Source organism: Nerophis ophidion, linkage group LG25 (genome assembly GCF_033978795.1).
Source record: "Nerophis ophidion isolate RoL-2023_Sa linkage group LG25, RoL_Noph_v1.0, whole genome shotgun sequence".
NCBI lineage: Eukaryota > Metazoa > Chordata > Actinopteri > Syngnathiformes > Syngnathidae > Nerophis > Nerophis ophidion.
The window spans coordinates 4,131,696-4,159,151 of NC_084635.1; the positions used below are offsets into that span (position 1 = coordinate 4,131,696).

A 27,456-nucleotide genomic window follows, 5' to 3' on the forward strand; every position below is an offset into this window, starting at 1 on the left:
ATAAGTTTTTCAACTTGTTTAAGTCGGGGTCCACGTTAATCAATTCATGGAATAAGACTGTAACACAACAAAATGTGGAAAAAGGGATGTGCTGTATTTTAGTAAAAGTTTAAACACAATATAAAGCTCCATACTGTACTATATACAACGCAAACATAAAAGGGGATGATGGATGAACTTTATATTTATTAACAAAGGTCAAAACAACTTTAAGCTGTACTATCCTTGTATTCAGCCGACACACACACACACACACACACACACACACACACACACACATTCACTAGCCTTGTGTTGCATTCAGTTTGAAATCACAAAACTCCGTAACTTTTGCTACAATTATTAGAAATATGAAAATAGAATTCACTTTACTTTGTTGGTTAATTTTCTCGTGTGCAAACGGAAGGGCGTGGGTGATACGGATGCTGTGAATACTTTGCTGAATGGTTCAAACCCCTTTTTTTTTTTTACTTACTTAATTGAGCTATCCATCCATCCATTTTTTACCGCTTATTCCCTTTTGGGGTTGCGAACAAAACAGGAACAAATGTGGGGCGGTATAGCTCGGTTGGTAGAGCGGCCATGCCAGCAACTTGAGGTTTGCAGGTTCGATTCCCGCTTCCGCCATCCTCGTCACTGCCGTTGTGTCCTTGGGCAAGACACTTTACCCACCTGCTCCCAGTGCCACCCACACTGCTTTAAATGTAACTTAGGTATTGGGTTTCACTATGTAAAGCGCTTTGAGTCATTAGAGAAAAGCGCTATATAAATATAATTCACAATTCACACTTTAAACATGCTAAGTAACACTTAAAAGCACACAAAGTGCTTTTAAGAAGTCAGCAAAACATATTTTGATTCAGTCTGTGGTTAGTAAATGAAAAAAAAATAATGATAGGTTCGTGATATGAGAATCACTGAAATGCTCATTATTGTTGATGTTTTGTCAGATATATTAAAAAAAAAATCGCAAATATTTAAATATTTGTCATGGCCAGGAATTACACAATATATTATATTTTTGTTCTAGTACAGTACAATAACATTTAGTAGAGATTATATGACAGTCTGCATTGAGGTGGCGACTTGTCCAGGGTGTACGCCACCTTCTGCCCGATTGTAGCTGAGATAGGCACCAGCGCCCCCCCCCAACCCCAAAGGGAATAAGCGGTAGAAAATGGATGGATGGATATATGACATTCAGGGGTGTATCGGTTCGTGTATTTGTATTGAACAGTTTCAGTACTTTAGCTTAGTTTCTAAGCTAAAGTCTTAACAAGCTGCTTTGCTTCTTCTGCCTCTGTGTCAGCACCCAGCATTTTCCCACCCACACAACCATCTGATTGGTTAAATATATAGCGGTAACAGCCAATCAGCAGCGCGTATTCAGAGCGCATGGAGTCAATGCTTCAGCGTCGAGCAAGTGAGCATAAGGCAGCGTACTCTCCCCAAATTATAATAAACACGACAAGTAACATCACTATGAGCCCGTTGACGTTCTAGAAACTTAAACTGCAGCTCATCTCGCTCGCAGTCCTGGCTTGAGGTGAAGGCTAATTAGCTTTTAGCGTAACGTTAGCTCATTTTGGTGTGTGTGTGTTGGGGGCAGCAAAGCCGTGTCTGTCTGTTATTTCAATTGAACTCCATGGTGTTTAGGGATAAATACTCTCTCTTATTGCTATTGTACTATTTTTTCAGCTATAGTTACAATAATCATTAGTAATGTAGCAGCCAAGTTTTGAATGGCAGGGTCCCTGCTATCACATGTTGACAAAAATATCACATTTACATAATAAAAATCAACTACAGGCTTCCCAAATGCTGTGATAAATGAAGCATGATGAGTTGACTTGAAACTGTTTAATGTTGCGCTTTTTATATGTAGAATAAAAGTTTTGTCATTTTATTTAACCTAAGCAACAAATTGAGGCAGTTTAATGTGGATTAACGTGGGCAGAATTATTATAGTGTTGCCTATGTTAAAAGGATAAAGCCATTGTTTACAAATTTTGTAAATAAATAACCAAAAAATTTATATTTTGTTGTTTTCTTACTGTACCGAAAATGAACCGAACCGTGACCTCTAAACCGAGGTACGTACCGAACCGAAATTTTTGTGTACCGTTACACTCCTAATGACATTCTATTCTCCTAAATCCTAAGAGCCTGGGTCCTTTTATAGTGGACATTATTCTTTTGCATAACAGGCCTTTTTTTTTCCTTCATCCCATCGATTTTCTACCGCTTGTCCCTTTCAGGGTTGTGGGGGGGTGCTGGAGTTTTTTTTTTTTCGAAATGTGTAACTCTGGCCAAAGAAACAAAAAAACAAGTGTGCCCTGCAGAGGGCGCTGCCTCTCAGGATGATATAGTAGAAACAATAATTTGACCAAAGTGTGAATTAATTGTTTTCTTTGTGCTGTTTGGAGCCAATACAGATCAAGACAGAATGTTCTTCGTCTCGCACATCATCCTCTCAATTTGTCCGCAGACACTCAAATATTGAACTCACACCACTCTTATTGAATTGCATGACAAGTCCAATGGTCTGATCTGCTAGTTTAAAGCATGGCAGGAAGAAAAAAAAGCCATTTGTCAGCAGAAGCCAACATGATGTAGACCAAAAACGCGTTTTCAGCAATAATGAAATAATACCACGGTTAATGTGTTATGCACTGGAGCAGAACTAGAGGTCGTCTCAGGGTCAAATCTGGATGCCTTGTGGCAGCCCGTGTGGAGATGTTACGCCTTCCTTGGTCATGGTGAATTAAAAAATTCACTACTGCAATTATAGCTAATTGAATTATGGAGCCATTAAGTTGCCATATCTGGTAGTACATTTATTACATGCTCTGAAATTCATTGTTATCAAATTGTACCAAAAGGCTTAAAGGGGAACATTATCACCAAACCTATGCAAGCGTCAATATATACCTTGATGTTGCAGAAAAAAGACCATGTATTTTTTTTAACCGATTTCCGAACTCTAAATGGGTGAATTTTGGCAAATTAAACGCCTTTCTGTTTATCGGTCTTTTAGCGATGACATCAGAACGTGACGTCACCGAGGTAGCAATTGTATTTTTCTCTCTCGCTCGCGCTCTGGCTACAGCCTCCACCCCGTCTCTCCTCCTGGCTGCTGCTTATAACAGAGCGACAACTGATTAGATAACAAGGCCCAGGTGGGTCGTCTACGCACCTGTCACTGATTTCGAGGCCGGTCCTGGGACACCCAAGTTTGCTGCAGGCCCGCAGGCCACGCCCCCACCACAGTTAGCTTCAGAATAACAATGTTATTACAAAGAATAAGAGACCTATTATACTCTAGAAATGTTGGTCTTACTTAAAAATGCATGCGTTTAGTTGTGTTCAGTGTTATAAAAATATTATATGGCTCTTACGGAAATACATTTTTAAATATTTGGCTTTCATGGCTCTCTCAGCCAAAAAGGTTCCCTACCCCTGATTTAGACGATGATTCAGTGTGGCCGAAACGGGGCTTGGGCTTAATGATTATTCATTTAAAGGGGAACATTATCACCAAACCTATGCAAGCGTCAATATATACCTTGATGTTGCAGAAAAAAGACCATGTATTTTTTTAACCAATTTCCGAACTCTAAATGGGTGAATTTTGGCAAATTAAACGCCTTTCTGTTTATCGGTCTTTTAGCGATGACATCAGAACGTGACGTCACCGAGGTAACACACCCGCCATTTTGATTTCCACATTAAAAACGCCGGGTCTCAGCTCTGTTATTTTCTGTTTTTTCGACTATTTTCTGGAACCTTGGAGACATCATGCCTGGTCGGTGTGTTGTCGGAGGGTGTAACAACACTAACAGGGAGGGATTCAAGTTGCACCACTGGCAAGAAATCTGCCGCCAGACCCCCATTGAATGTACCAGAGTGTCTTCACATTTGACCGGCGATGCTAAGACAGACATGGCACAGAGATGTATGGATAACCTGCAGATGCATTTGCAACCATTAAGTCAACAAAATCACAAAGGTGAGTTTTGTTGATGTTGTTGACTTATGTGCTAATCAGACATATTTGGTCACGGCATGCCTGCCAGCTAATCGATGCGAACATGCTACACTAATCAATGCTAACATGCTATTTACGCTAGCTGTATTTACATTTGAAACTAGATACCCACATTTAATGCGAAGCAAACACTTACCAATCGACGGATTTAAGTTGCTCCAGTGTCACAAGATGCGAAAGTCCTGATCGTTTGGTCCGCACATTTTACCGGCGATGCTAATAAGGCAGCCATGCTACGGGCCACTTCATTAGGTACACCCATGCTATGGCCGAATAGCGTCAATAGCTATTCGCTCAATAGCTTCAATTTCCTCTTCAATTTTGTTTTCGCTATCTGCCTCCATACTCCGACCATCTGTTTCAATACATGCGTAATCTGTTGAATCGCTTGAGCCGCTGAAATCAGAGTCTGAATCCGAGCTAATGTCGCTATATCTTACTGTGGTAGCCGCCATGTTGTTTGTATTGGCAGCACTGTATGACGTCACAGGGAAATGGATAGTGGTTTTGAAGATAATGAAAATAAGGCACTTTAAAACTTTATTTAGAGATATTCCGGGACCGCTAAAATTTTGAAAAAAACTTCAAAAAATACAACAAGCCACTGGGAACTGATTTGTATTGTTTTTAACCCTTTTGAAATTGTGATAATGTTCCCCTTTAAGTCTTTGTCTAATGTTAACCTAAAATGCAAATGTTCTCTTTTTCCAGGGTTACTTTTTGCTATTTGAGTCCATGTTGGACTCTGTCTTGGTGGCCAGAGACCTCTATTTGGCAGACGGTGGCTCAGGTAGGTCATATACACTCTCCTGAATTGATATAATAGGAATTTGATGTCAGTTCTTAAATTTTACCTTGTATTTGTTTGAATATTTATTTTAGTTGCAATGGAACACTTACATGCCCGTTTCCAAAAGTCCACAGAATTTAGCTTGATATGGTGTAAGTGCGACTATTTATTCTGGATTTTAGAAAGCAAAAGGCACCCAAAAGCCAGTATACAAATGTACTCGTGCATGACTTGTACACAATCATGAGCCAGCCCGCTAATCAGGGTGAGGCTAAATGGAGTTGCAAAAAAACCGCTGAAGGGGACCATTCTAATCCTCTGGGAATCCCTCCTATAGCAGCCATCAGCACATCTAATAACATGTGAAACGTGTGTTCACAGAAAATCCTCAGTTCTGTGCTTGCATCTAATAGTACTTTGGGCGTTGAGCTAGAGCAATTGTTAAAGAAAAACTGGATTGCCTGATTATGAATTTAGATTTGTTACCGAACTGTACTTGAAGATTCTTTTTTACAACCATTTCATTGCAGAGTTACCTTTTAAACGTATTTACGGATAAGCTTAACCGCCCTTTTTTTAATGTTAAGTATTTATGTGAAGTGTGAAGTGAATTATATTTATATAGCGCTTTTTCTCTAGTGACTCAAAAGCGCTTTACATAGTGAAACCCAATATCTAAGTTACATTTAAACCAGTGTGGGTGGCACTGGGAGCAGGTGGGTAAAGTGTCTTGCCCAAGGACACAACGGCAGTGACTAGGATGGCGGAAGCGGGAATCGAACCTGCAACCCTCAAGTTGCTGGCACGGCCACTCTACCAACCGAGCTAAAGGGGAACATTATCACAATTTCTGAAGGGTTAAAACCAATAAAAATCAGTTCCCAGTGGCTTTTTTTATTTTTCGAAGTTTTTCTCCAAATTTTACCCATCCATCCATCCATTTTCTACCGCTTATTCCCTTTTGGGGTCACGGGGGGCGCTGGCGCCTATTTCAGCTACAATCGGGCGGAAGGCGGTGTACACCCTGGACAAGTCGCCACCTCATCGCAGGGCATATATATAGGTATATGTAGATATATATATCTATATATATCTATATATATAGATATATATATCTATATATATATATATCTATATATATATATATACATATATATATAGATATATATATATATATATATCCATCCCATCCATTTTCTACCGCCCATTCCCTCCCGGGACCCATCACGCAATATCCCGAACAACGGCCTCAAAGTGCCTGATTTTAACGGTCGTTATATCCACCCGTCTATTGTCCTGTGACGACACTGCCTGAAGCTACCAGAAGCAAATATGGCGGAAAGCACAGAAAGGTATAGCATAGTAGCTCGGATTCAGACTCGGATTTAAGCGCCGTATGCGATTCAACAGATTACCCATGTATTGAAATAGATGGTTTGAGTGTGGAGGCAGATAGCGAAAACGAAATTGAAGAAAAAACTAAAGCTATTGAGCCATATCACGACAGGCAGCGGCACGAGAGGAAGCGCGGACGAATTCGGCGATCGCCTTCTAACCGACGATTGGTATGTGTTTGTTTGGCATTAAATGTGGGTGGAGGGAAAGGCTGGATGCAAATATAGCTACAAATGTACATACAGCTAGCCTAAATAGCATGTTGGCATCAATTAGCTTGCAGTCATGCCGTGACCAAATATGTCTGATTAGCACATAAGTCAATAACATCAACAAAACCCACCTTTGTAATTTCGTTGACTTTATCGTTGGAAATGCATCTGCTTTGAGTGTCGCAGGATATCCACACATCTCTGTGCCATCTCTGTCGTAGCATAGCTGTCGTCGGTAAAGTGTGCGGAACAAACGAGGGACTTTGGCATCTTTTGACCAGTGGTGCAACTTGAATCCGTCTCTGTTGGTGTTGTTACACCCTCCGACAACACACCGACGAGGCATGATGTCTCCAAGGTACGGAAAACAGTCGAAAAAACGGAAAATAACAGAGCTGATTTGACTTGGTGTGTGTAATGTGTTTGAGAAAATGGCAGATTGCGTCCTGTTGTGACATCACGGGTGAAAGGTCATTGCTCGGACAGCGAACAATTGAAAGGCGTTTAAATCGCCAAATTCACCCTTTTAGAGTTCGGAAATCGGTTAAAAAAATAGATGGTCTCTTTCTGCACCATCAAGGTATATATTCACACTTACATAGGTCTGCTGATAATGTTCCCCTTTAAAGAAAAACTGGATTGCCTGATTATGAATTTAGATTTGTTACCGAACTGCACTTGAAGATTCTTTTTTACAACCATTTCATTGCACATTTACCTTTTAATCGTATTTACGGATAAGCCTAACCGGCTTTTTTTTAATGTCAAGTATGTATGTGAGAAGTGTTCCACTGCACTGCTTTTGCTGACTTCTTAAGACAGGGGTGTCCAAACTTTTTCCACAGAGGGCCGCACACGGAAAAATTCAAGCATGCGGGGGCCATTTTGATATTTTTCATTTTCAAACCATAACAAAATATATGGATTTTTTTTTTTTTATCCTTAGGGATCCCGCGGATAATAGAGGGTCTCAGTCAATAAAATGTTAAAAACAAGTCAAATTATTATTATTTTTTATTTAATGCTTACAGTAAATTTCTATATCAAATTGAGGTTGATATAAAGTAAAACAAATAAGGTTTTATGCCTTTTCTGTCAAAGAGAACTTTGTTTTTTATAGTAAAACTGAAATATGCATTATTTTTGATAGATAGATAGTACTTTATTGATTCCTTCAAGAGAGTTCCTTTATTTAGCAATTAAAGCCCTCAAAGATCAATAATGCAGGACACCATTGATTTTAATTATTTAATATTTTTGAGTAATCACAGTGAAAAGTTAAATAAAATCCTACTAAATATATTTGAGATCCGAAAGGTTCCCCACTCATAAAGTGATGCATTTTTATTAGTTTTTGTTTTTTTTACTTTTAACACTTAAATTTCAAGATCAACTTCCGATATATCTGTCGATTTTAAGTTTGAGATATTATTTTGTTTGTTTTACGCTCTTTTGTCAAACTTTGATGTTTTTATATGGCAACCACACAAAATATGCAATATTTTTTCCACATAAAACATTTTAAAGTGATAATTTTTAAGTAATAATTCATTATAACATAGATTTTTTTTTTATCCTTTTATTATTATTTTTTTTTTTGAGCAATGGAAAAAAAAGAAAATAAAGACAAAAGGGAAAAAAAACTGCCTGCATGGCAGCTTTGTGTCAACATTGCCACGTTTTCTCATTAGATTTCACCTCATTCCACTTTTTTAAAATGTTTTTTATTTTATTTTTGCAATACTATCAATTTTGCAATTTTTGCAGAATGCGAGGCGGGCCGGGTAAACGATTAGCTGCGGGCCGCAAGTGGCCCCCGGGCCGCACTTTGTACACCCCTGTCTTAAGACGTGAGATGACACACCAACACACGGTACACGTGTACAAGCTGCATGCACATGCAGAAAGCCAGTATGACAGTTTATATGATGAATTGTGTACTAAGTAGTGAAGTAGATGGCAGGTCACAGGATGCCATATGGCTCGTCAAGAACCTTTAACCCTGACACTCTGTTTACCGCCATCATCGCTGGGGGTAGGAAGGACAGGGCTGGCTGTGTTTGGTGCGGAACAACTTCACTGGACCTGACCGCAATCTCTGAGATTGTGAGCCAGACCCTCCTGTCCAATATCCCTCACTTCTGACCCCTCACACGTTCATGATTAATTAGAGAAAGAAATCCCAGTCATGCTTCAAAACCTTCATAGAATGACTCGACATAAGCTGGTGTAGCAATCGAATAAGCATTAACTTCATAAGCTATATATCCAGTTACGTTATTTATTATGGCTGTAGAATGGAAATTATACCTCTGTCACTGTAGATCAGTGGTCCCCAACCACCGGGCCGTGGCCTGATTGGTACCGGGCCGCAGAAGAATTTTTTATTAAAAAAAAAAAAAAAAAAGTTTTTTTTTTAATTAAATCAACATAAAAAACACAATATACACTGACAATTAGTGCACCAACCACAAAAACCTCCCTTTTTCATGCCAAAAACGTCCCTTTTTCATGACAAAGAAGAAAAAAAATAAAAAATAAAAAAAGGACACCCCAACCGCCCCCCCGGGCCGCGGGACAAATTCTTAAGCGTTGACCGGTCCGCGGATAAAAAAAAGGTTGGGGACCACTGCTGTTGATAACCTAACAGTAATTTTTTAAATCATATTTGTTTAGTGATGGATGAGATTAAAGGAGAGATTTGTTCATTTTAATCTACATTTAAAATGTTTCCTTATGGTCTAGATCAGGGGTCCCCAAATGGAGTTGGCCAGTGTCCAAAATCTGGCCCACAGGAAGTACCAAGTTTAAAAAAAAACAAAAAAACATTTTAATACAAATAATTGTTTTTTTTTTAATTAATTTTCAAAATCTGTCCATTGTAATCCATTTTCTACCGTTTGTTACTCTCAGGGTCTCCTAACCACTCAGGCAAATCATATTGTCTAAAAATGAGTGCGCTCTTCTAGTCAATTAGCGCTCGAGGAATATAAATATATATATATATATATATGTATATATATATATATATATATATATGTATATATATATATATATATATATATATACACACGTGCGTATACATGTATGTATACATGTATGTATCTATGTATGTATGTATATACTGTATATGTATGTATGTATGTATGTATGTGTATATATAAATATATTCACATATATGTATATATATACACACACACACATATATATACATATGTATGTGTGTGTATGTATACATATTTGTATGTATATATACATATGTGTGTGTATATATACATACATATGTTTATATATATGTATTTATATATATATGTGTTTATATATATATACATATGTGTATATATGTATGTGTGTGTATGTATACATATTTGTATGTATATATACATATGTGTGTATATATATATATATATACATATGTTTATATATATGTATGTATATATATATATATATATATATGTATGTATGTTTATATATATATATATATATACATACATACATATATATACACACACACATATATATATATACACGTGTATATATGTATATACGTGTATGTATGTATATATGTATGTTAATACTGTATATGTATGTATGTATGTGTATATATAAATACATTCACATATATGTATATATATACACACATATATATCTATACATATGTGTATATATGTATGTGTGTGTATGTATATATATATGTATGTATGTGTGTGTGTGTGTATATATACATATTTGTATGTATATATACATATGTGTATACATACATACATAAATATATATATATATATATACACACACATGTATATGATGCTGTTCCGTTATTGATTTCAGTAAAGTCTGAATGTCATTAAAACAGTTATCTCCATCGGAGAGAAGACGCTGCCAAAGGTGAGCCACATAAATAAGACCGGCCACAAAACTGCCCATCCTGAAGCGACTGTCAGAAAGCGGCTTTAAGATGATCTGTAAAACATAATCTTTGCAACATTTTGACCAAAGAACCACCATGACATGTTATATAAACCACAGGGAAATGTTTTCCATTTAGAAAAATAAATAAATAATATGACTCCTTTAATGTGCCTTATATATGAAAAAACAAAGATGGAAAAATAGACCTATGGTCCGGAAAACACGGTATGTCTTCAAGTTTAGTTGAAGACCCCCTCAACAGTTCTACTGCTATAACCATTTGTAAACTACATTAGAATATCCATCCATCCATTTTCTACTGCTTATTCCCTTTCGGGGTTGCGGAGGGCGCTGCCGCCTATCTCAGCTACAATCATACGGAAGGCGGGGTACACCCTGGACAAGTCGCCACCTCATCGCAGGACCAACACAGATAGACAGACAACACACTAGGGACAATTTAGTGTTGCCAATCAACCTATCCCCAGGTGCATGTCTTTGGAGGTGGGAGGAAGCCGGAGTACCCGGAGGGAACCCACGCACTCACGGGGAGAACATGCAAACTCCACACAGAAAGATCCCGAGCCTGAATTTGAACCCAGGACTGCAGGACCTTCGTATTGTGAGGCAGACGCACTAACCCCTCTGCCACCGTGAAGCCCTACATTAGAATATGTCCCAGCAAATTTCCCATTTCTTCATTCCATTTCCCCCTTCATCCTTAGATATATCTCACCATGCCCTGGGAAAAGGGATCTGTTTTGGCCCACACTCACTCCCCAAAACTATCTACTCTTTCACCGCCGACCAATGAGGGGGATCGAGGGAGCAAGTGTAGAGGGGGGGGGGGCATGACAAACGGGTTGAGGGCAGTGAGTCGAGAAGGACGCAGATGTCAAAGCCATGAATCTGGGGACACCCGTGTGCCCCCTTTTCCTCTTAACCCCCACCCCCACACTCCACTCACTGTAGTAACCCCTCATTCGCCTCTTCAACTTTTTGTCTTCATTTCTTCTACAGTGCATTTCTCCGTGAAGCCTGTCCAAATTCTGCCGAATCAGCAACACCCCCCCCAGCCTGGCATGCCTCAATACTCTCTGCCGCCATTAATAAGATTTAAATGAAGTCATGTTTCTTTGTATGGCGGTTGTGCAAACGCCATCATTAAGTATGGTGACACTCACATGGTCACGAGCAGGCATTGGCTAATAATGAGAGGCCATGAGATGCCCATCAGTGAGCTGTCGCCATCCATTCTCACAATTTATGTACCGATGCGTTGAAGGTTATGTGAGACTGTGCGGCGGCCCGTATATCTGGCAAAATAAATAGAACATGCCCATGGAAAGAGTTATATTTCTGAAATGATAGAAAATTAGGGGGTTGGTCTTTTGTAGATTGAAGCCTGCAGCCAAGGTTGTTGCCTTATTTTCTGTCATCTTTTTATTTTTATTTTCTTCGTGTAAAGGTCTTTACAGTGGGGCAAAAAAGTATTTAGTCAGCCAGCGATTGTGCAAGTTCTCCCACTTCAAATGATGACAGAGGTCTGTCATTTTCATCATAGGTACACTTCAACTGTGAGAGACAGAATGTGAAATAAAAATCCAGGAATTCACATTGTAGGAATTTTAAATAATTTATTTGTGGAAAATAAGTATTTGGTCAACCATTCAAAGCTCTCACTGATGGAAGGAGATTTAGGCTCCAAATCTCACGATACATGGCCCCATTCATTCTTTCCTTAACACGGATCAATCGTCCTGTCCCCTTAGCAGAAAAACAGCCCCAAAGCATGATGTTTCCACCCCCATGCTTCACAGTAGGTATGGTGTTCTTGGGATGCAACTCAGTATTCTTCTTCCGCCAAACACGACGAGTTGAGTTCATACCAAAAAGTTCTATTTTGGTTTCATCTGACCACATGACATTCTCCCAATCCTCTGCTGTATCATCAATCAATCAATCAATGATTTATATAGCCCTAAATCACTAGTGTCTCAAAGGGCTGCACAAACCACAACACAAACCACGACGACATCCTCGGTAGAGCCCACATAAGGGCGGGGAAAAGTACATTAATAATATATTTTTTTACAGTTTGTCCTTTATAATGTACACAAAATAATATGTGTACAAATGACACAATATGTTATTGCATACTAATTAGGAGTCTTTCTTTGTTTACTTACTACTAAAATACTAGTTGTCTAGTATGTTCACTATTTTATTGAAGGACTAAATTACAATAATAAACACATTTTAATGTACCGTAATATTTTTTGTTAAAAATAAAGCCAATCATGCCCTTTTTTGTGGTCCCCTTTATTTAGAAAAGTATTGAAAAGTATCACAATACATTTTAGTACCAGTACTAAAATATTGGTATCGGGACAACCCTAATTGATACTAATAGTTGTACCTAATCAAGTGGCCAATAGGTATTTGTAATTGCTTGAATAAATAGTTGTAATTAATTGCAGTATCGCTCACCGCAGTATACAATATTAAAATACTCATATATTACATTTTGCACGGTTAATTTTTGTACTGGTACAACAATAATGGTATCAGGACAACCCTATTTGATACTAATAATTGTACCTAATCAAGTGTCCAATAGTTTTTTTTAATTGCTTGGATTAACTAATTAATTAATTAATTAAAGTATCGCTTACCATAGAACACAATATTAAAATGCTCATATTTTACATTGTGCAAAAAACATAAAAATGAATAATAGTTAAAAGGGCACAGTTCATTTTCGTACCTGCACTAAAATGTTCGTATCGGACAACCCAATTTGATACTAATAGTTTTCCATGTATCCATTTTGGTATGAACTCAACTCGTCGTGTTTGGAGGAAGAAGAATACTGAGTTGCATCCCAAGAACACCATACCTACTGTGAAGCATGGGGGTGGAAACATCATGCTTTGGGCTGTTTTTCTGCTAAGGGGACAGGACGATTGATCCGTGTTAAGGAAAGAATGAATGGGGCCATGTATCGTGAGATTTTGAGCCAAAACCTCCTTCCATCAGTGAGAGCTTTGAATGGTTGACCAAATACTTATTTTCCACCATCATTTACAAATAAATTCTTTAAAATTCCTGGATTTTTGTTCACATTCTGTCTCTCCCAGTTGAAGTGTACCTATGATGAAAATGACAGACCTCTGTCATCATTTGAAGTGGGAGAACTTGCACAATCGCTGGCTGACTAAATACTTTTTTGCCCCACTGTACATTTATTAATTTTATCTTGCCCAGTTTCAAAAGCATACTGTATTTTAATTCTGATGTTTTGTATAAAAGCACTCAAATAGTAGGCTGGAAGGGCTATTGCATCATACCAGCATTTTTTAATATAAATGTGAAAAATACTCCAATATCAGAGATTTGGTTTTATTGCACAGGTTTTAATGTTACACAAGCCTTTTAAGCATCTGATGCGGGGGTCAGCAACCCACGGCTCTTAGCGCCGCCCTAGTGGCTCCTTGGACCTCTTTCATAGATGTATATTTTTGTTTTAATATATTTTCTATAGGAGAACAAACATGACACAAACCTTCGTTAGAAATCCCACTGTTTGTATTAAACAAGCTCCACTGATGATAGTATTTGGCAAGCACCGTTTTGTCCTAATTTCATCGATCTTTGAACTCATCGTGGTTTGTTTACATGTACAAAGTTCACCGATGCTGCCACAGAAAGTCGTGTTTTATTCCACTCCTTCTTTGTCTCATTTTGTCCACCAAACATTTTATGCTGTGCGTGAATGCACAAAGGTGAGCTTTGTTGATTTTTTTTATTTTCTGGAGTGCTTATCAGGCATATTTGGTTAATCCATGACTGCAAGCTAATCGATGCTAAGTTGCAACAGTGGTCAAAAGATGCGAAAGTCCCTGGTTTGTTCCGCACACTTTACCGACGACAGCTATGCTACGACAGAGATGGCAAGAATGTGTGGATATCCTGCGACACTCAAAGCAGATGCATTTCCAACGATAAAGTCAACGAAATTACATAGGTGAGTTTTGTTGATGTTATTGACTTATGTGGAGTGTGCTAATCTGACATATTTGGTCACGGCATGACTGCAAGCTAATCGATGCTAACATGCTATTTAGGGTAGCTGTATGTACATATTGCATCATTATGCCTCGTTTGTAGCTATATTTCAGCTCATCTAATTTCTTTTGCCAATATCCTCTGTGAATGTAATTTATATTTGCATGTCTCATGACACATTATCTGTATGCAATATCGGCTGTATTTCTCATAGTTGTTTGTGTGACATGTTGTTTAGCAAACATTACCCAGCTTGCAAATATTGTAATAATTCCATTAGTAGAAGACAGCGTGCCGTTTCCTTAAAGGGGAACATTATCACCAAGCCTATGTAAGTGTCAATATATACCTTGATGTTGCAGAAAAAAGAGCATGTATTTTTTTAACCGATTCCCGAACTCTAAATGGGTGAATTTTGGCAAATTAAACGCCTTTCTGTTTATCGGTCCTTTAGTGATTACGTCAGAACGTGACGTCACCGAGGTAACACACCCGCCATTTTCATTTCCACATTACAAACACCGGGTCTCAGCTCTGTTATTTTCCGTTTTTTCGACTATTTTTTTGGAACCTTGGAGACATCATGCCTCGTCGGTGTGTTGTCGGAGGGTGTAACAACACTAACAGGGAGGGATTCAAGTTGCACCACTGGCAAGAAATCTGCCGCCAGACCCCCATTGAATGTACCAGAGTGTCTTCACATTTGACCGGCGATGCTAAGACAGACATGGCACAGAGATGTATGGATAACCTGCAGATGCATTTGCAACCATTAAGTCAACGAAATCACAAAGGTGAGTTTTGTTGATGTTGTTGACTTATGTGCTAATCAGACATATTTGGTCACGGCATGACTGCCAGCTAATCGATGCTAACATGCTATGCTAATCGATGCTAACATGCTATTTACACTAGCTGTATGTACATTTGAAACTAGATACCCACATTTAATGCGAAACAAACACTTACCAATCGACGGATTTAAATTGCTCCAGTGTCACAAGATGCGAAAGTCCTGATCGTTTGGTCCGCACATTTTACCGCCGATGCTAATAAGGCAGCCATGCTATGGGCCACTTCATTAGGTACACCCCATGCTATGGCCGAATAGCGTCAATAGCTATTCACTCAATAGCTTCAATTTCGTTTTCGCTATCTGCCTCCATACTCCGACCATCTGTTTCAATACATGCGTAATTTGTTGAATCGCTTAAACCGCTAAAATCCGAGTCTGAATCCGAGCTAATGTCGCTATATCTTGCTGTGGTAAAATAAGGCACTTTAAAGCTTTATTTAGGGATATTCCGGGACCGGTAAAATTTGGAAAAAAAACTTCAAAAAATACAAAAAGCCACTGGGAACTGATTTTTTATTGTTTTTAACCCTTTTGAAATTGTGATAATGTTCCCCTTTAAACTTGGACATACACATTTATACCTTTGGCAATTCTGAGCCAGTAATATCCATAGATTATCTCATCCTGTGAGAAGCCTCCATTTTACTAATGATTTTCAATGTTGCAAAAATGTGTAGAATAAAAGTCAAAATACAACATTTCTGTCAACAAAGATTTGCGTTAGTAGGCTAATAGACACTTACATCATGTGTTGTCTTCATTATAACCCTTATATAAGGCCTTTTATTTTTTGCGGCTCCAGACAGATTTTTGTTTTGTATTTTTGGTCCAATAAGTCTATTTCAACATTTTGGGTTGCCGACCCCGGATGTAACGCATTGTCATAACTGAGAATAATTCTGATTGATGTTAGCTCAAATTTACATATCCCCTTTAGCAAGGCTGTTTTCATTCATGTTCTTCCACTACATGTTATTTTTATAATTTAACTTTAAAAACGCTGTTATTTTTCTGTAAGAGTTTTTGGCCCTAGGCTTCTGTCTTGGCTAATGGTGGCTCACTGTCGGGGTGCCAGTACCCAAACCCCAACCTAATCAGCCAACAGAGTCACCATTCCAATATGTTTATCCAAATGTGAAAACACATAAAAGTCATCAGTGTCTTAAAGACCTAGGGCCTTCTCTAACCAAGATCAGTTGTTTACAGTATGAAGTCTGTAAGTAGGACAAAGACCTACATGGCATGTTTTGATTAGGTGATGGATTCAGTCATTACTATTACTTCAGGAAATTGATGGAAAACACCACGCCCACACGACTTTCTCTCATGAAATATGTTGAATGCTTCAGATACCGCCAAATATTATTTAATAATACAACCTTAACATTTGACAACCAAATAATAAAACAAGGTGACTCGGTAAAAAATCTGGGTATTATCTTCGACCCAACTCTCTCCTTTGAGTCACACATTAAAAGCGTTACTAAAACCGCCTTCTTTCATCTCCGTAATATCGCTAAAATTCGCTCCATTTTGTCCACTAAAGACGCCGAGATCATTATCCATGCGTTTGTTACGTCTCGTCTCGATTACTGTAACGTATTATTTTCGGGTCTCCCCATGTCTAGCATTAAAAGATTACAGTTGGTACAAAATGCGGCTGCTAGACTTTTGACAAGAACAAGAAAGTTTGATCATATTACGCCTGTACTGTATATACCTTTATATACATATATACATACATATATACCTATACTGTATATACCTTTATATACATATATACATACATATATACCTATACTGTATATACCTTTATATACATATATACATACATATATACTTATACTGTATATACCTTTATATACATATATACATACATATATACCTATACTGTATATACCTTTATATACATATATACATACATATATACCTATGTTGTATACACCTTTATATACATATCTACATACATATATACCTATACTGTATATACTTTTATATACATATATACATACATATATACCTATACTGTATATACCTTTATATACATATATACATACATATATACCTATACTGTATATACCTTTATATACATATATACATACATATATACCTATACTGTATATACCTTTATATACATATATACATACATATATACCTATACTGTATATACCTTTATATACATATATACATACATATATACCTATACTGGCTCACCAGCACTGGCTTCCTGTGCACTTAAGATGTGACTTTAAGGTTTTACTACTTACGTATAAAATACTACACGGTCTAGCTCCATCCTATCTTGCCGATTGTATTGTACCATATGTCCCGGCAAGAAATCTGCCTTCAAAAGACTCCGGCTTATTAGTGATTCCTAGAGCCCAAAAAAAGTCTGCGGGCTATAGAGCGTTTTCCGTTCGGGCTCCAGTACTCTGGAATGCCCTCCCGGTAACAGTTCGAGATGCTACCTCAGTAGAAGCATTTAAGTCTCACCTTAAAACTCATCTGTATACTCTAGCCTTTAAATAGACCTCCTTTTTAGACCAGTTGATCTGCCGCTTCTTTTCTTTCTCCTATGTCCCCCCCTCCCTTGTGGAGGGGGTCCGGTCCGATGACCATGGATGAAGTACTGGCTGTCCAGAGTCGAGACCCAGGATGGACCGCTCGTCGGGACCCAGGATGGACCGCTCGCCTGTATCGGTTGGGGACATCTCTACGCTGCTGATCCGCTTGAGATGGTTTCCTGTGGACGGGACTCTCGCTGCTGTCTTGGATCCGCTTGAACTGAACTCTCGCGGCTGTGTTGGAGCCACTATGGATTGAACTTTCACAGTATCATGTTAGACCCGCTCGACATCCATTGCTTTCGGTCCCCTAGAGAGGGGGGGTTGCCCACATCTGAGGTCCTCTCCAAGGTTTCTCATAGTCAGCATTGTCACTGGCGTCCCACTGGATGTGAATTCTCCCTGCCCACTGGGTGTGAGTTTTCCTTGCCCTTTTGTGGGTTCTTCCGAGGATGTTGTAGTCGTAATGATTTTTGCAGTCCTTTGAGACATTTGTGATTTGGGGCTGTATAAATAAACGATTGATTGATTGATTGATTGAAATATAGGTTACATTAAACATTTCTTCTCTTAGTGCAAGAATATCCAAACTTTCTCCAACTAGGGATGTCCAATGATTGTGACCAAATCCAAAATCAATTCTCATACCGCGTTTTTGCTGTCTCTTTGCTCTACATTTTTCCACAGTCTACCCAGACCTTTGTAACATCAGCCTGGCAGCAGTTGGAGACAAACAGAAGCACCGAGAACGCATTGCATTCTGGGATAATGTGTACGGATTCAACATGTCATGCATGAAGAAGGCTGTGGTGCCAGAGGCCGTGGTGGAAGTGGTGAATGCAGACACGCTCATCTCTGAGCCTACAGTCATACAGGTGAATACTGTAATCTTCAAAAACTGCAGTAGGCTTATTCGGTATAATTTAATACAATAGTAAGTCAAAAAAAAGGCATGCAAACGTTTTTTCTAGCCAATGTGTTGAACCCAATGCACATTTGGGATTCCTGTTAAAGTAGTAGTTGTGTACTTTTCTAAAAACTTTAGATCAGGGGTCTCAAACTCTATTTACCTGGGGGCCACTGGATGTAGAGTCTGGGTGATATTTTTAAATGTCTTTATTTTTATTTGCAACACAAAATACAATCAAAATATAAATGAACCAAATGAGAATTAAGCAAAGTGAGGACATGCAAATTAAACAATTAAAAAAAAACAAATACCGGTTTGATTTGGTCCAGGTTATCGGGGACTGTTATTACTGACGGACAGGTGTCGCGATGTGACTGCAGCCAGGCACGTAAAAAAAATCCTCGTTAAAGAAGAAACAGAAGTTTTTGAGCCATATCACGACAGACAGCGGAACGAGAGGAAGCACGGATGAATTCGGCGATCGCCTTCTAACCAACGATTGGTATGTGTTTGTTTGGCATTAAATGTGGGTGGAGGGAAAGGCTGGATGCAAATATAGCTACAAATGAGGCATAATGATGCAATATGTACATACAGCTAGCCTAAATAGCATGTTGGCATCGATTAGCTTGCAGTCATGCTGTGACCAAATATGTCTGATTAGCACACTCCACATAAGTCAATAACATCAACAAAACCCACCTTTGTGATTTCGTTGACTTTATCGTTGGAAATGCATCTGCTTTGAGTGTCGCAGGATATCCACACATTCTTGCCATCTCTGTCGTAGCATAGCTGTCGTCGGTAAAGTGTGCGGAACAAACCAGGGACTTTCGCATCTTTTGACCACTGTTGCAACTTGAATCCGTCCCTGTTAGTGTTGTTACACCCTCCGACAACACACCCACGAGGCATGATGTCTCCAAGGTACCGGAAAACAGTCGAAAAAACGGAAAATACCAGAGCTGATTTGACTTGGTGTGTGTAATGTGTGTGACCTCACGGGTGAAAGGTCATTGCTCCGACAGGCGAACAATTGAAAGGTGTTTAAATCGCCAAATTCACCCTTTTAGAGTTCGGAAATCGGTTAAAAAGACATATGGTCTTTTTTCTGCACCATCAAGGTATATATTGACGCTTACATAGGTCTGCTGATAATGTTCCCTTTTAATACCAATAGTATTCTTGCAAATGAGACTCATAAGTGTAAGAAGACTGCAAAAACTTGACAGCACAGTTATCAGCTTGGAGTTAAATAATAAATAATATTTTCTTATTAAGCAAATCAAACTTTTATTACTGAAGGAATAAGCAGAAAACATTTGGTATCAGGGATTGGTACCATAGCGATTCAAATGTGAAAGTTACCCATCCCAAATTAAAACATTCCACTTCATCTACTGTGCATTTAACTTCCTTTTCAAGAAGCTTCATTACTGAGCCTGCTGTGAACGCAGCACTTTTCACCAAGCTGATGGGAGAGCACTGACATTAAAAGAAAGTCAAACACAAGTTCCACATCTAAATCTAGTTACCTTCTCAAATGTCTTTTAGTGTTGCAGTTTGCTCTCTTCTAATTCCTAATCCCATTGTGCCTTTTTATCTCTCGTTGGCCTGTTCGCTAACAATGCTAAGTAGCATGTCTTCCACCCATGTGTGGATGTGATGAATGAGGGCAGAAGTTGACATAATGGAATTTGAAACTTCTAATCGATAATTTCTCCCCTCCAGTGACAAATAGACAGCCCTTCTCTCCAAATTACACAGACTCTCATCCATTGGCTCTCATTGATACGATCCAATAACATTCTATTAAGGCTGACTGCAACGCCGTAAAATTGAGAACCCTCTCATGGAATAAACATTCCTGCAAAACTGAGCTTTTTTTTTCTTAAGACAAAGACAGCAAATTGCAAATAGTTAAACTAATGCAAGCTGCACATGTCCAGTTGTGTGCAATATGTTTCATGTTCTGAGTCAATGTTGGCTTAAAGGCCTACTGAAATGAGATGTTCTTATTTAAACGGGGATAGCAGGTCCATTCTAGGTGTCATACTTCATCATTTCGCGATATTTTCATATTTTTGCTGAAAGGATTTAGTAGAGAACATCGACGATAAAGTTCGCAACTTTTGGTCGCTAATAAAAAAGCCTTGCCTGTACCGGAAGTAGCAGACGCTGTGCGCGTGATGTCACGAGTTGTAGGGCTCCTCACATCCTCACATTGTTTACAATCATAGCCAGTAGCAGCTAGAGCTATTCGGACCGAGAAAGCGACAATTTCCCCATTAATTTGAGCGAGGATGAAAGATTCGTGGATGAGGAAATTTAGAGTGAAGGACTAGAAAAAAAAAGGCGATTGCAGTGAGAGCGATTCAGATGTTTTTAGACACATTTACTAGGATAATTCTGGGAAATCCCTTATCTGCCTATTGTGTTGCTAGTGTTTTAGTGAGTTAAATAGTACCTGACAGTACCTGTCCACGGGTGTGTTGACGCTAGAGTCTCTGAGGGAAGTCACGGCAGCTGCAGCAGGACAGAAGCTCCTCTGATCTCCGGTAAGAGCCGACTTATTACCACAATTTTCTCACCGAAAACTGGCGGTTGACATGTGGTCGGGATCCATGTTCGCTTGACCGCTCTGATCCATAGTAAAGCTTCACCTCCGGGAATTTTAAACAAGGAAACACCGTGTGTTTGTGTGGCTAAAAGCTAAAGCTTCCCACCTACATCTTTCTTCTTTGACGTCTCCATTATTAATTGAACAAATTGCAAAAGATTCAGCAACACAGATGTCCAGAATACTGTGTAATTATGCGATTAAAGCAGACTACTTATAGCTTGGATCGGGCTGGAAAATAACAACCCGAGACGTCAAAAGCACGCGTCATCATTCCACAACGTTTTCAACACGACACTTTGCGGGAAATTTAAAATTGCAATTTAGTAAACTAAAGCGGCCGTATTGTCATGTGTTGCAATGTTAATATTTCATCATTGATATATAAACTATCAGACTGTGTGGTCGCTAGTAGTGGCTTTCAGTAGGACTTTAACGTGTTTGCTGGTCTGATATAAATGATTTCATTGTAGCCAATTGGCCATTGTTCCCCAACACATTCTAAACCGGCAGTGTAAATTTCAAAATCTTAGCTGCGATGAGGTGGCGACTTGTCCAGGGTGTACCCCGCCTTCCGCCCGATTGTAGCTGAGATAGGCGCCAGCGCCCCCCGCGACCCCGAAAGGGAATAAGCGGTAGAAAATGGATGGATGGATGGATAGCTCCCGATGTATTGATTGTACTATAATTGTACAATCAATGCCTAAAAAAAATATATATTACCATATTTGCTGCCAAATTGTCTGAATTGACAGTCATTCTTGAAATACAACAAATATAATCAAACCAGAAAACATTTATGCTGGACGTTTTTCAAGTTTCATGTTTTGTATGAGAAATATGAATGTAAGTTCATAAACTGTGAAAAGAAATGCAACAATGCAATATTCAGTGTTGACAGCTAGTTTTTTTGTGGACATGTTCCATAAATATTGATGTTAAAGATTTCTTTTTTTGTGAAGAAATGTTTAGAATGAAGTTGATGAATCCAGATGGATCTCTATTACGATCCCCAAAGAGAGGACTGTAAGTTGATGATTACTTCTATGTGTAGAAATATTTATTTATAATTGAATCACGGTATAGCTCGGTTGGTAGAGTGGCCGTGCCAGCAACTTGAGGGTTGCAGGTTCGACTCCCGCTTCCGCCATCCTAGTCACTGCCGTTGTGTCCTTGGGCAAGACACTTTACCCACCTGCTCCCAGTGCCACCCACACTGGTTTAAATGTAACTTAGATATTGGGTATCACTATGTAAAGCGCTTTGAGTCACTAGAGAAAAGCGCTATATAAATATAAATCACTTCACTTCACTTCACTATTGTGTATTATTACAGGTGTTGTTGTAATATTTCCATTTTACTTCCTACAGACAATTGACTGCAACAGAGTGTGTCTGTCAGAGTTGGAGTTCGCGTCCGACTTCTGCTTGAAGATTACCAACACCGGAGACTGCACGGTAGGGTTGTACGGTATACCGGTACCACCGTATTTTCCGCACTATAAGGCGCACCGGATTATAAGGCGCACCTTCAATGAATGGCCTACAGGTGCTGTTCATATTATTAGAATATCATGAAAAAGTTGATTTATTTCAGTAATTATATTCAGAAGGTGAAACTTACATATTATATCAATTCATTACACACATAGTGATATATTTGAAATGTTTATTTCTTTAAATGTTGATGATTAGTACTGACAATTACTGAAAATCCCAATTTCAGTATCTCAAAAACTTTGAATATTAGTTACGACTAGTACCAAAAAATATTTTTTTAGAAATGTGGGCCAACTGAAAAGTATGAACATGGAAAGTTTCAGCATGTACGGCAATCAATACTTAGTTGCAGCTCCTTTTGCCTGAATTGCTGCAGCAATACGGCGTGGTATAAAGTCGACCAGTCTGTTGCACTCCTCAGGTGTTATGAGAGCCCAGCTTGCTTTAATAGTGGCCTTCAGCTCTTCAGCATTGTTGGGTCTGGCATCTGGCATCTTCCGCTTCACAATACCACATAGCTTTTCTATGGGGTTAAGGTCAGGTGAGTTTGCAGGCCAATCAGGAACAGGGATACCATGGTCCTGAAACCAGGTACTGGTAGATTTGGCACTGTGTGCAGGTGCCAAGTCATGTTGGAAAATGAAATCTTCACCTCCATAAAATTGGTGAGCATAAAGTGTTGTAAAACTTCCTGGTAGACTGCTGCATTGACCCTAGACCTCAGGAAACACAGTGGACCAACACCAGCAGATGACATGGCACCCCAGACCATTACCCATTGTGGACATTTGACACTGGACTTCAGGCAACGTGGATTCTGTGCCTCTCCTGTCTTCCTCCAGACTCTGGGACCTTGATTTCTAAAGGAGATACAACATTTACTTTCATCTGAAAACATAACTTTGGACCACTCAGCAGCAGTCCAGTCCTTTTTGTCTTGAGCCCAGGCGAGACACTTTTGACGTTGTCTCTTATTCAAGAGTGGCTTTACACAAGGAATGCGACAGCTGAAGCCCATATCTTGCATACGTCGGTGCGTGGTGGTTCTTGAAGCACTGACTCCAGCTGCAGTCCACTCTTTGGGGATCTCCCCCACATTTTTTAATCGGTTTTGTTTGACAATCCTCTCCAGGGCGCGGTTATCCCTCTTGCTTGTACACTTTTTTTCTAGCACATCTTTGTCTTCCCTTGGCCTCTCTATTAATGTGCTTGGACACAGAACTCTGGGAACATCCAACCTCTTTGGCAATGACCTTTTGTGTCTTGCCCTCCTTCTTTAAAGTATCAATGGTCATCTTTTGGACAGTTGTCAAGTCAGCAGTCTTCCCCATGATTGTGTGTCATACAGAATCAAAACCAGAGACCATTTAAAGGCTTTTCCAGGTGTTTTGAGTTAGTTAGCTAATTAGAGTGTGGCACCAGGTGTCTTCAATATCTGACCTTTTCACCATATTCTAATTTTCTGAGATGTTGAATTTAGGGTTTTCATTGGTTGTCAGCTATAATCATCTCCTTTTTGGTAAAAAGCACTTGAAATGTGTCTGTCTGTTTGGAATGAATGTATACATTCTACAAGTTTGACTTTCTAAATGGAATTAATGAAATAAATCAACTATTTCATGATATTTTAATAATATGACCAGCACCTGTATTTCAAAACTTTGTTCATATATAAGGCGCACTGGATTATAAGGTGTACCTTCAATGAATGGCCTATTTTAAAACTTTGTTCATATATAAGGCGCACTGGATTATAAGGTGCACCTTCAATGAATGGCCCATTTTAAAACTTTGTTCATATATAAGGCGCACTGGATTATAAGGCGCACCTTCAATGAATGGCATATTTTAAAACTTTGTTCATATATAAGGCGCACTGGATTATAAAGTGCACCTTCAATGAATGGCCTATTTTAAAACTTTGTTCATATATAAGGCGCACAGGATTATAAGGCGCACCTTCAATGAATGGCCTATTTTAAAACTTTGTTCATATATAAGGCGCACTGGATTATAAGGCGCACCTTCAATGAATGGCCTATTTTAAAACTTTGTTCATATATAAGGCGCACCGCATTATAAGTCGCATAGAACAGATGCTACAGTAGAGGCTGGGGTTCCGTTATGCATCCTTTAGATGGTTGTCAGCTATAATCATCTCCTTTTTGGCAAAAAACACTTGAAATGTATCAGTCTGTTTGGAATGAATGTATACATTCTATAAGTTTGACTTTCTAAATGGAATTAATGAAATAAATCAACTATTTCATGATATTTTAATAATATGACCAGCACCTGTATTTCAAAACTGTGTTCATATATAAGGCGCACTGGATTATAAGGCGCACCTTCAATGAATGGCCTATTTTAAAACTTTGTTCATATATAAGGCGCACTGGATTATAAGGTGCACCTTCAATGAATGGCCTATTTTAAAACTTTGTTCATATATAAGGCGCACTGGATTATAAGGCGCACCTTCAATGAATGGCCTATTTTAAAACTTTGTTCATATATAAGGCGCACCGCATTATAAGTCGCATAGAACAGATGCTACAGTAGAGGCTGGGGTTACGTTATCCATCCTTTAGATGGAGCTGCGCTAAAGGGAATGTCAACAAAACAGTCAGATAGGTCAGTCAAACTTTATTAATAGATTACAAACCAGCGTTCTGACAACTCCGTTCACTCCCAAAATGAATAAACAGTTGTTTTAATATTTTCCCCGATTCAATAAACACGTAAAAAACAGTCTGATACTGTTACGGTAAATCAAACGTTAGTGCAATCACAATATAGTAACACTCGAAATAGTGCAAAGCAATAATATATCAATAACTCAACGTTGCTCAAACGATAGTCAACATGTTAAGCTCACTTTATTAAGTTACTCCTCATCCACGAATACCTCCAATTCTTCTTCTTCAGTGTTCGAATCAAACAGTTGGGCGAATACGGCATCCAACATGCCCGGCTCCGTCTCGTCAAAGTCGTCATTAAAGGAGTTAGTGTCGCTGCTGTTAATGTTAAATTCTCTTGTTGCTGCTAATGTTAAATTGTCTTGGTGCTGCTCTATTCCCGTGTTCTACTGTGTGACTGATCGGCTTGACTTTAAACTCTGCGTCGTAAGCGTGTCTCTTAATTGAAGCCATTTTGGGGTCTTTACATAAACACACAGAAACGGCACGCCTCCCGCAGTCATACAGTATATCCCAGCATGCACCGCGCTTCTTCTACCAGGGAAAATAAGGTCGGCGGCTGCTTAGATTAGATTAGATTAGATTAGATAGTACTTTATTTATTCCGTCAGGAGAGTTCCTTCAGGAAAATTACAATTTTCAGCACAATCCCATTCAAGATCAGACAAACATTAAAGGGAGACAGAACAGGGTCGCTGACGGGTCTGCCGGCTTCCAGCGCCCCTTACAAAAAAAGATGAGATACAGGTAAACAAGGGGGGGGAGAAAAAAATAGAAGATTAAAATACCGTAGTTGCGAGACCTCTTGTGGCATGTTTGATTCGGACACTGAATAAGAAGAATTCCAGGGATTCGTGGATGAGGAATAAATTAATGAAGTGAGCCTTACATGTTTATTTTGTGTGTTGTGTTGTGTGACATTAACGTTTGAGCAACGTTGAGTTATTGATATATTGTTATTGCTTTGCACTATTTCGAGACGTCGTGAATGGAGTCAGTGTTGCTGCTGTTGTCTAGCAGTTCAGTGACAATTCCTGCTTTCCTGAAATCATGTCTCTCAATAGGAGCCATTTTGGGGTCTTTACATAAACACACAAATAGAAATGAAACGACACACCTGGCGCAGTCTTATATCCCAGCATGCACCGCGCACTTCTCCTGCAGGGGAAAATTAAATCGGCGGCTGCTTACCGTAGTTGTGACACCTGTTGTGGCTCAATAAATGATAAATGGGTTGTACTCGTATAGCGCTTTTCTACCTTCAAGGTACTCAAAGCGCTTTGACATTACTTCCACATTTACCCATTCACACACACATTCACACACTGATGGAGGGAGCTGCCATGCAAGGCGCTAACCAGCACCCATCAGGAGCAAGGGTGAAGTGTCTTGCTCAGGACACAACGGACGTGACGAGGTTGGTACTTGGTGGGATTTGAACCAGGGCCCCTCGGGTTGCGCACGGCCACTCTCCCACTGCGCCACGCCGTCCCTTATTGGTCCAAAATATAAGGCGGGCCGGATTATAAGGCGCACTGTCAGCTTTTGAGAAAATTTTAGGTTTTTAGCTGCGCCTTGTAGTGCGGAAAATACAGTAATCATTGAAATGGCCTCCAGCTCCTGCTGAATTTCGGGAGATTTTCAGGAGAAAATTTATTCCGGGAGGTTTTCGGGAGAGGCGCTGAATTCCGGGAGTCTCTCGGAAAATCCGGGAAGGTTGGCAAGTATGCAGACTTTTCAATCCAAGCATTGATTTTAATGTGAGGTTGAAATTGAGAAAGTGAATGGTCTCAGCCTTCTTGCCCCAGTTTGTTTTTAAAACAACACACTAACATGAAACATCTCAACCCATTTTATTTTAAAGGGGAAATTCACTTTTTTTTGC

The 27,456-nt window shown here is 39.1% G+C and overlaps 1 protein-coding gene across 1 annotated transcript in view; it reads left to right on the top strand.

The window, feature by feature from the left end:
- prmt3 (protein arginine methyltransferase 3) overlaps positions 1-27,456 on the top strand; it is a 210,583-nt gene that overhangs the window by 108,275 nt on the left and 74,852 nt on the right. Inside the window, 3 exon segments of the mRNA XM_061887618.1 lie at positions 4,760-4,838; positions 18,530-18,717; positions 22,744-22,830. Of these exon segments, the coding sequence (XP_061743602.1) occupies positions 4,760-4,838; positions 18,530-18,717; positions 22,744-22,830 (354 nt within the window).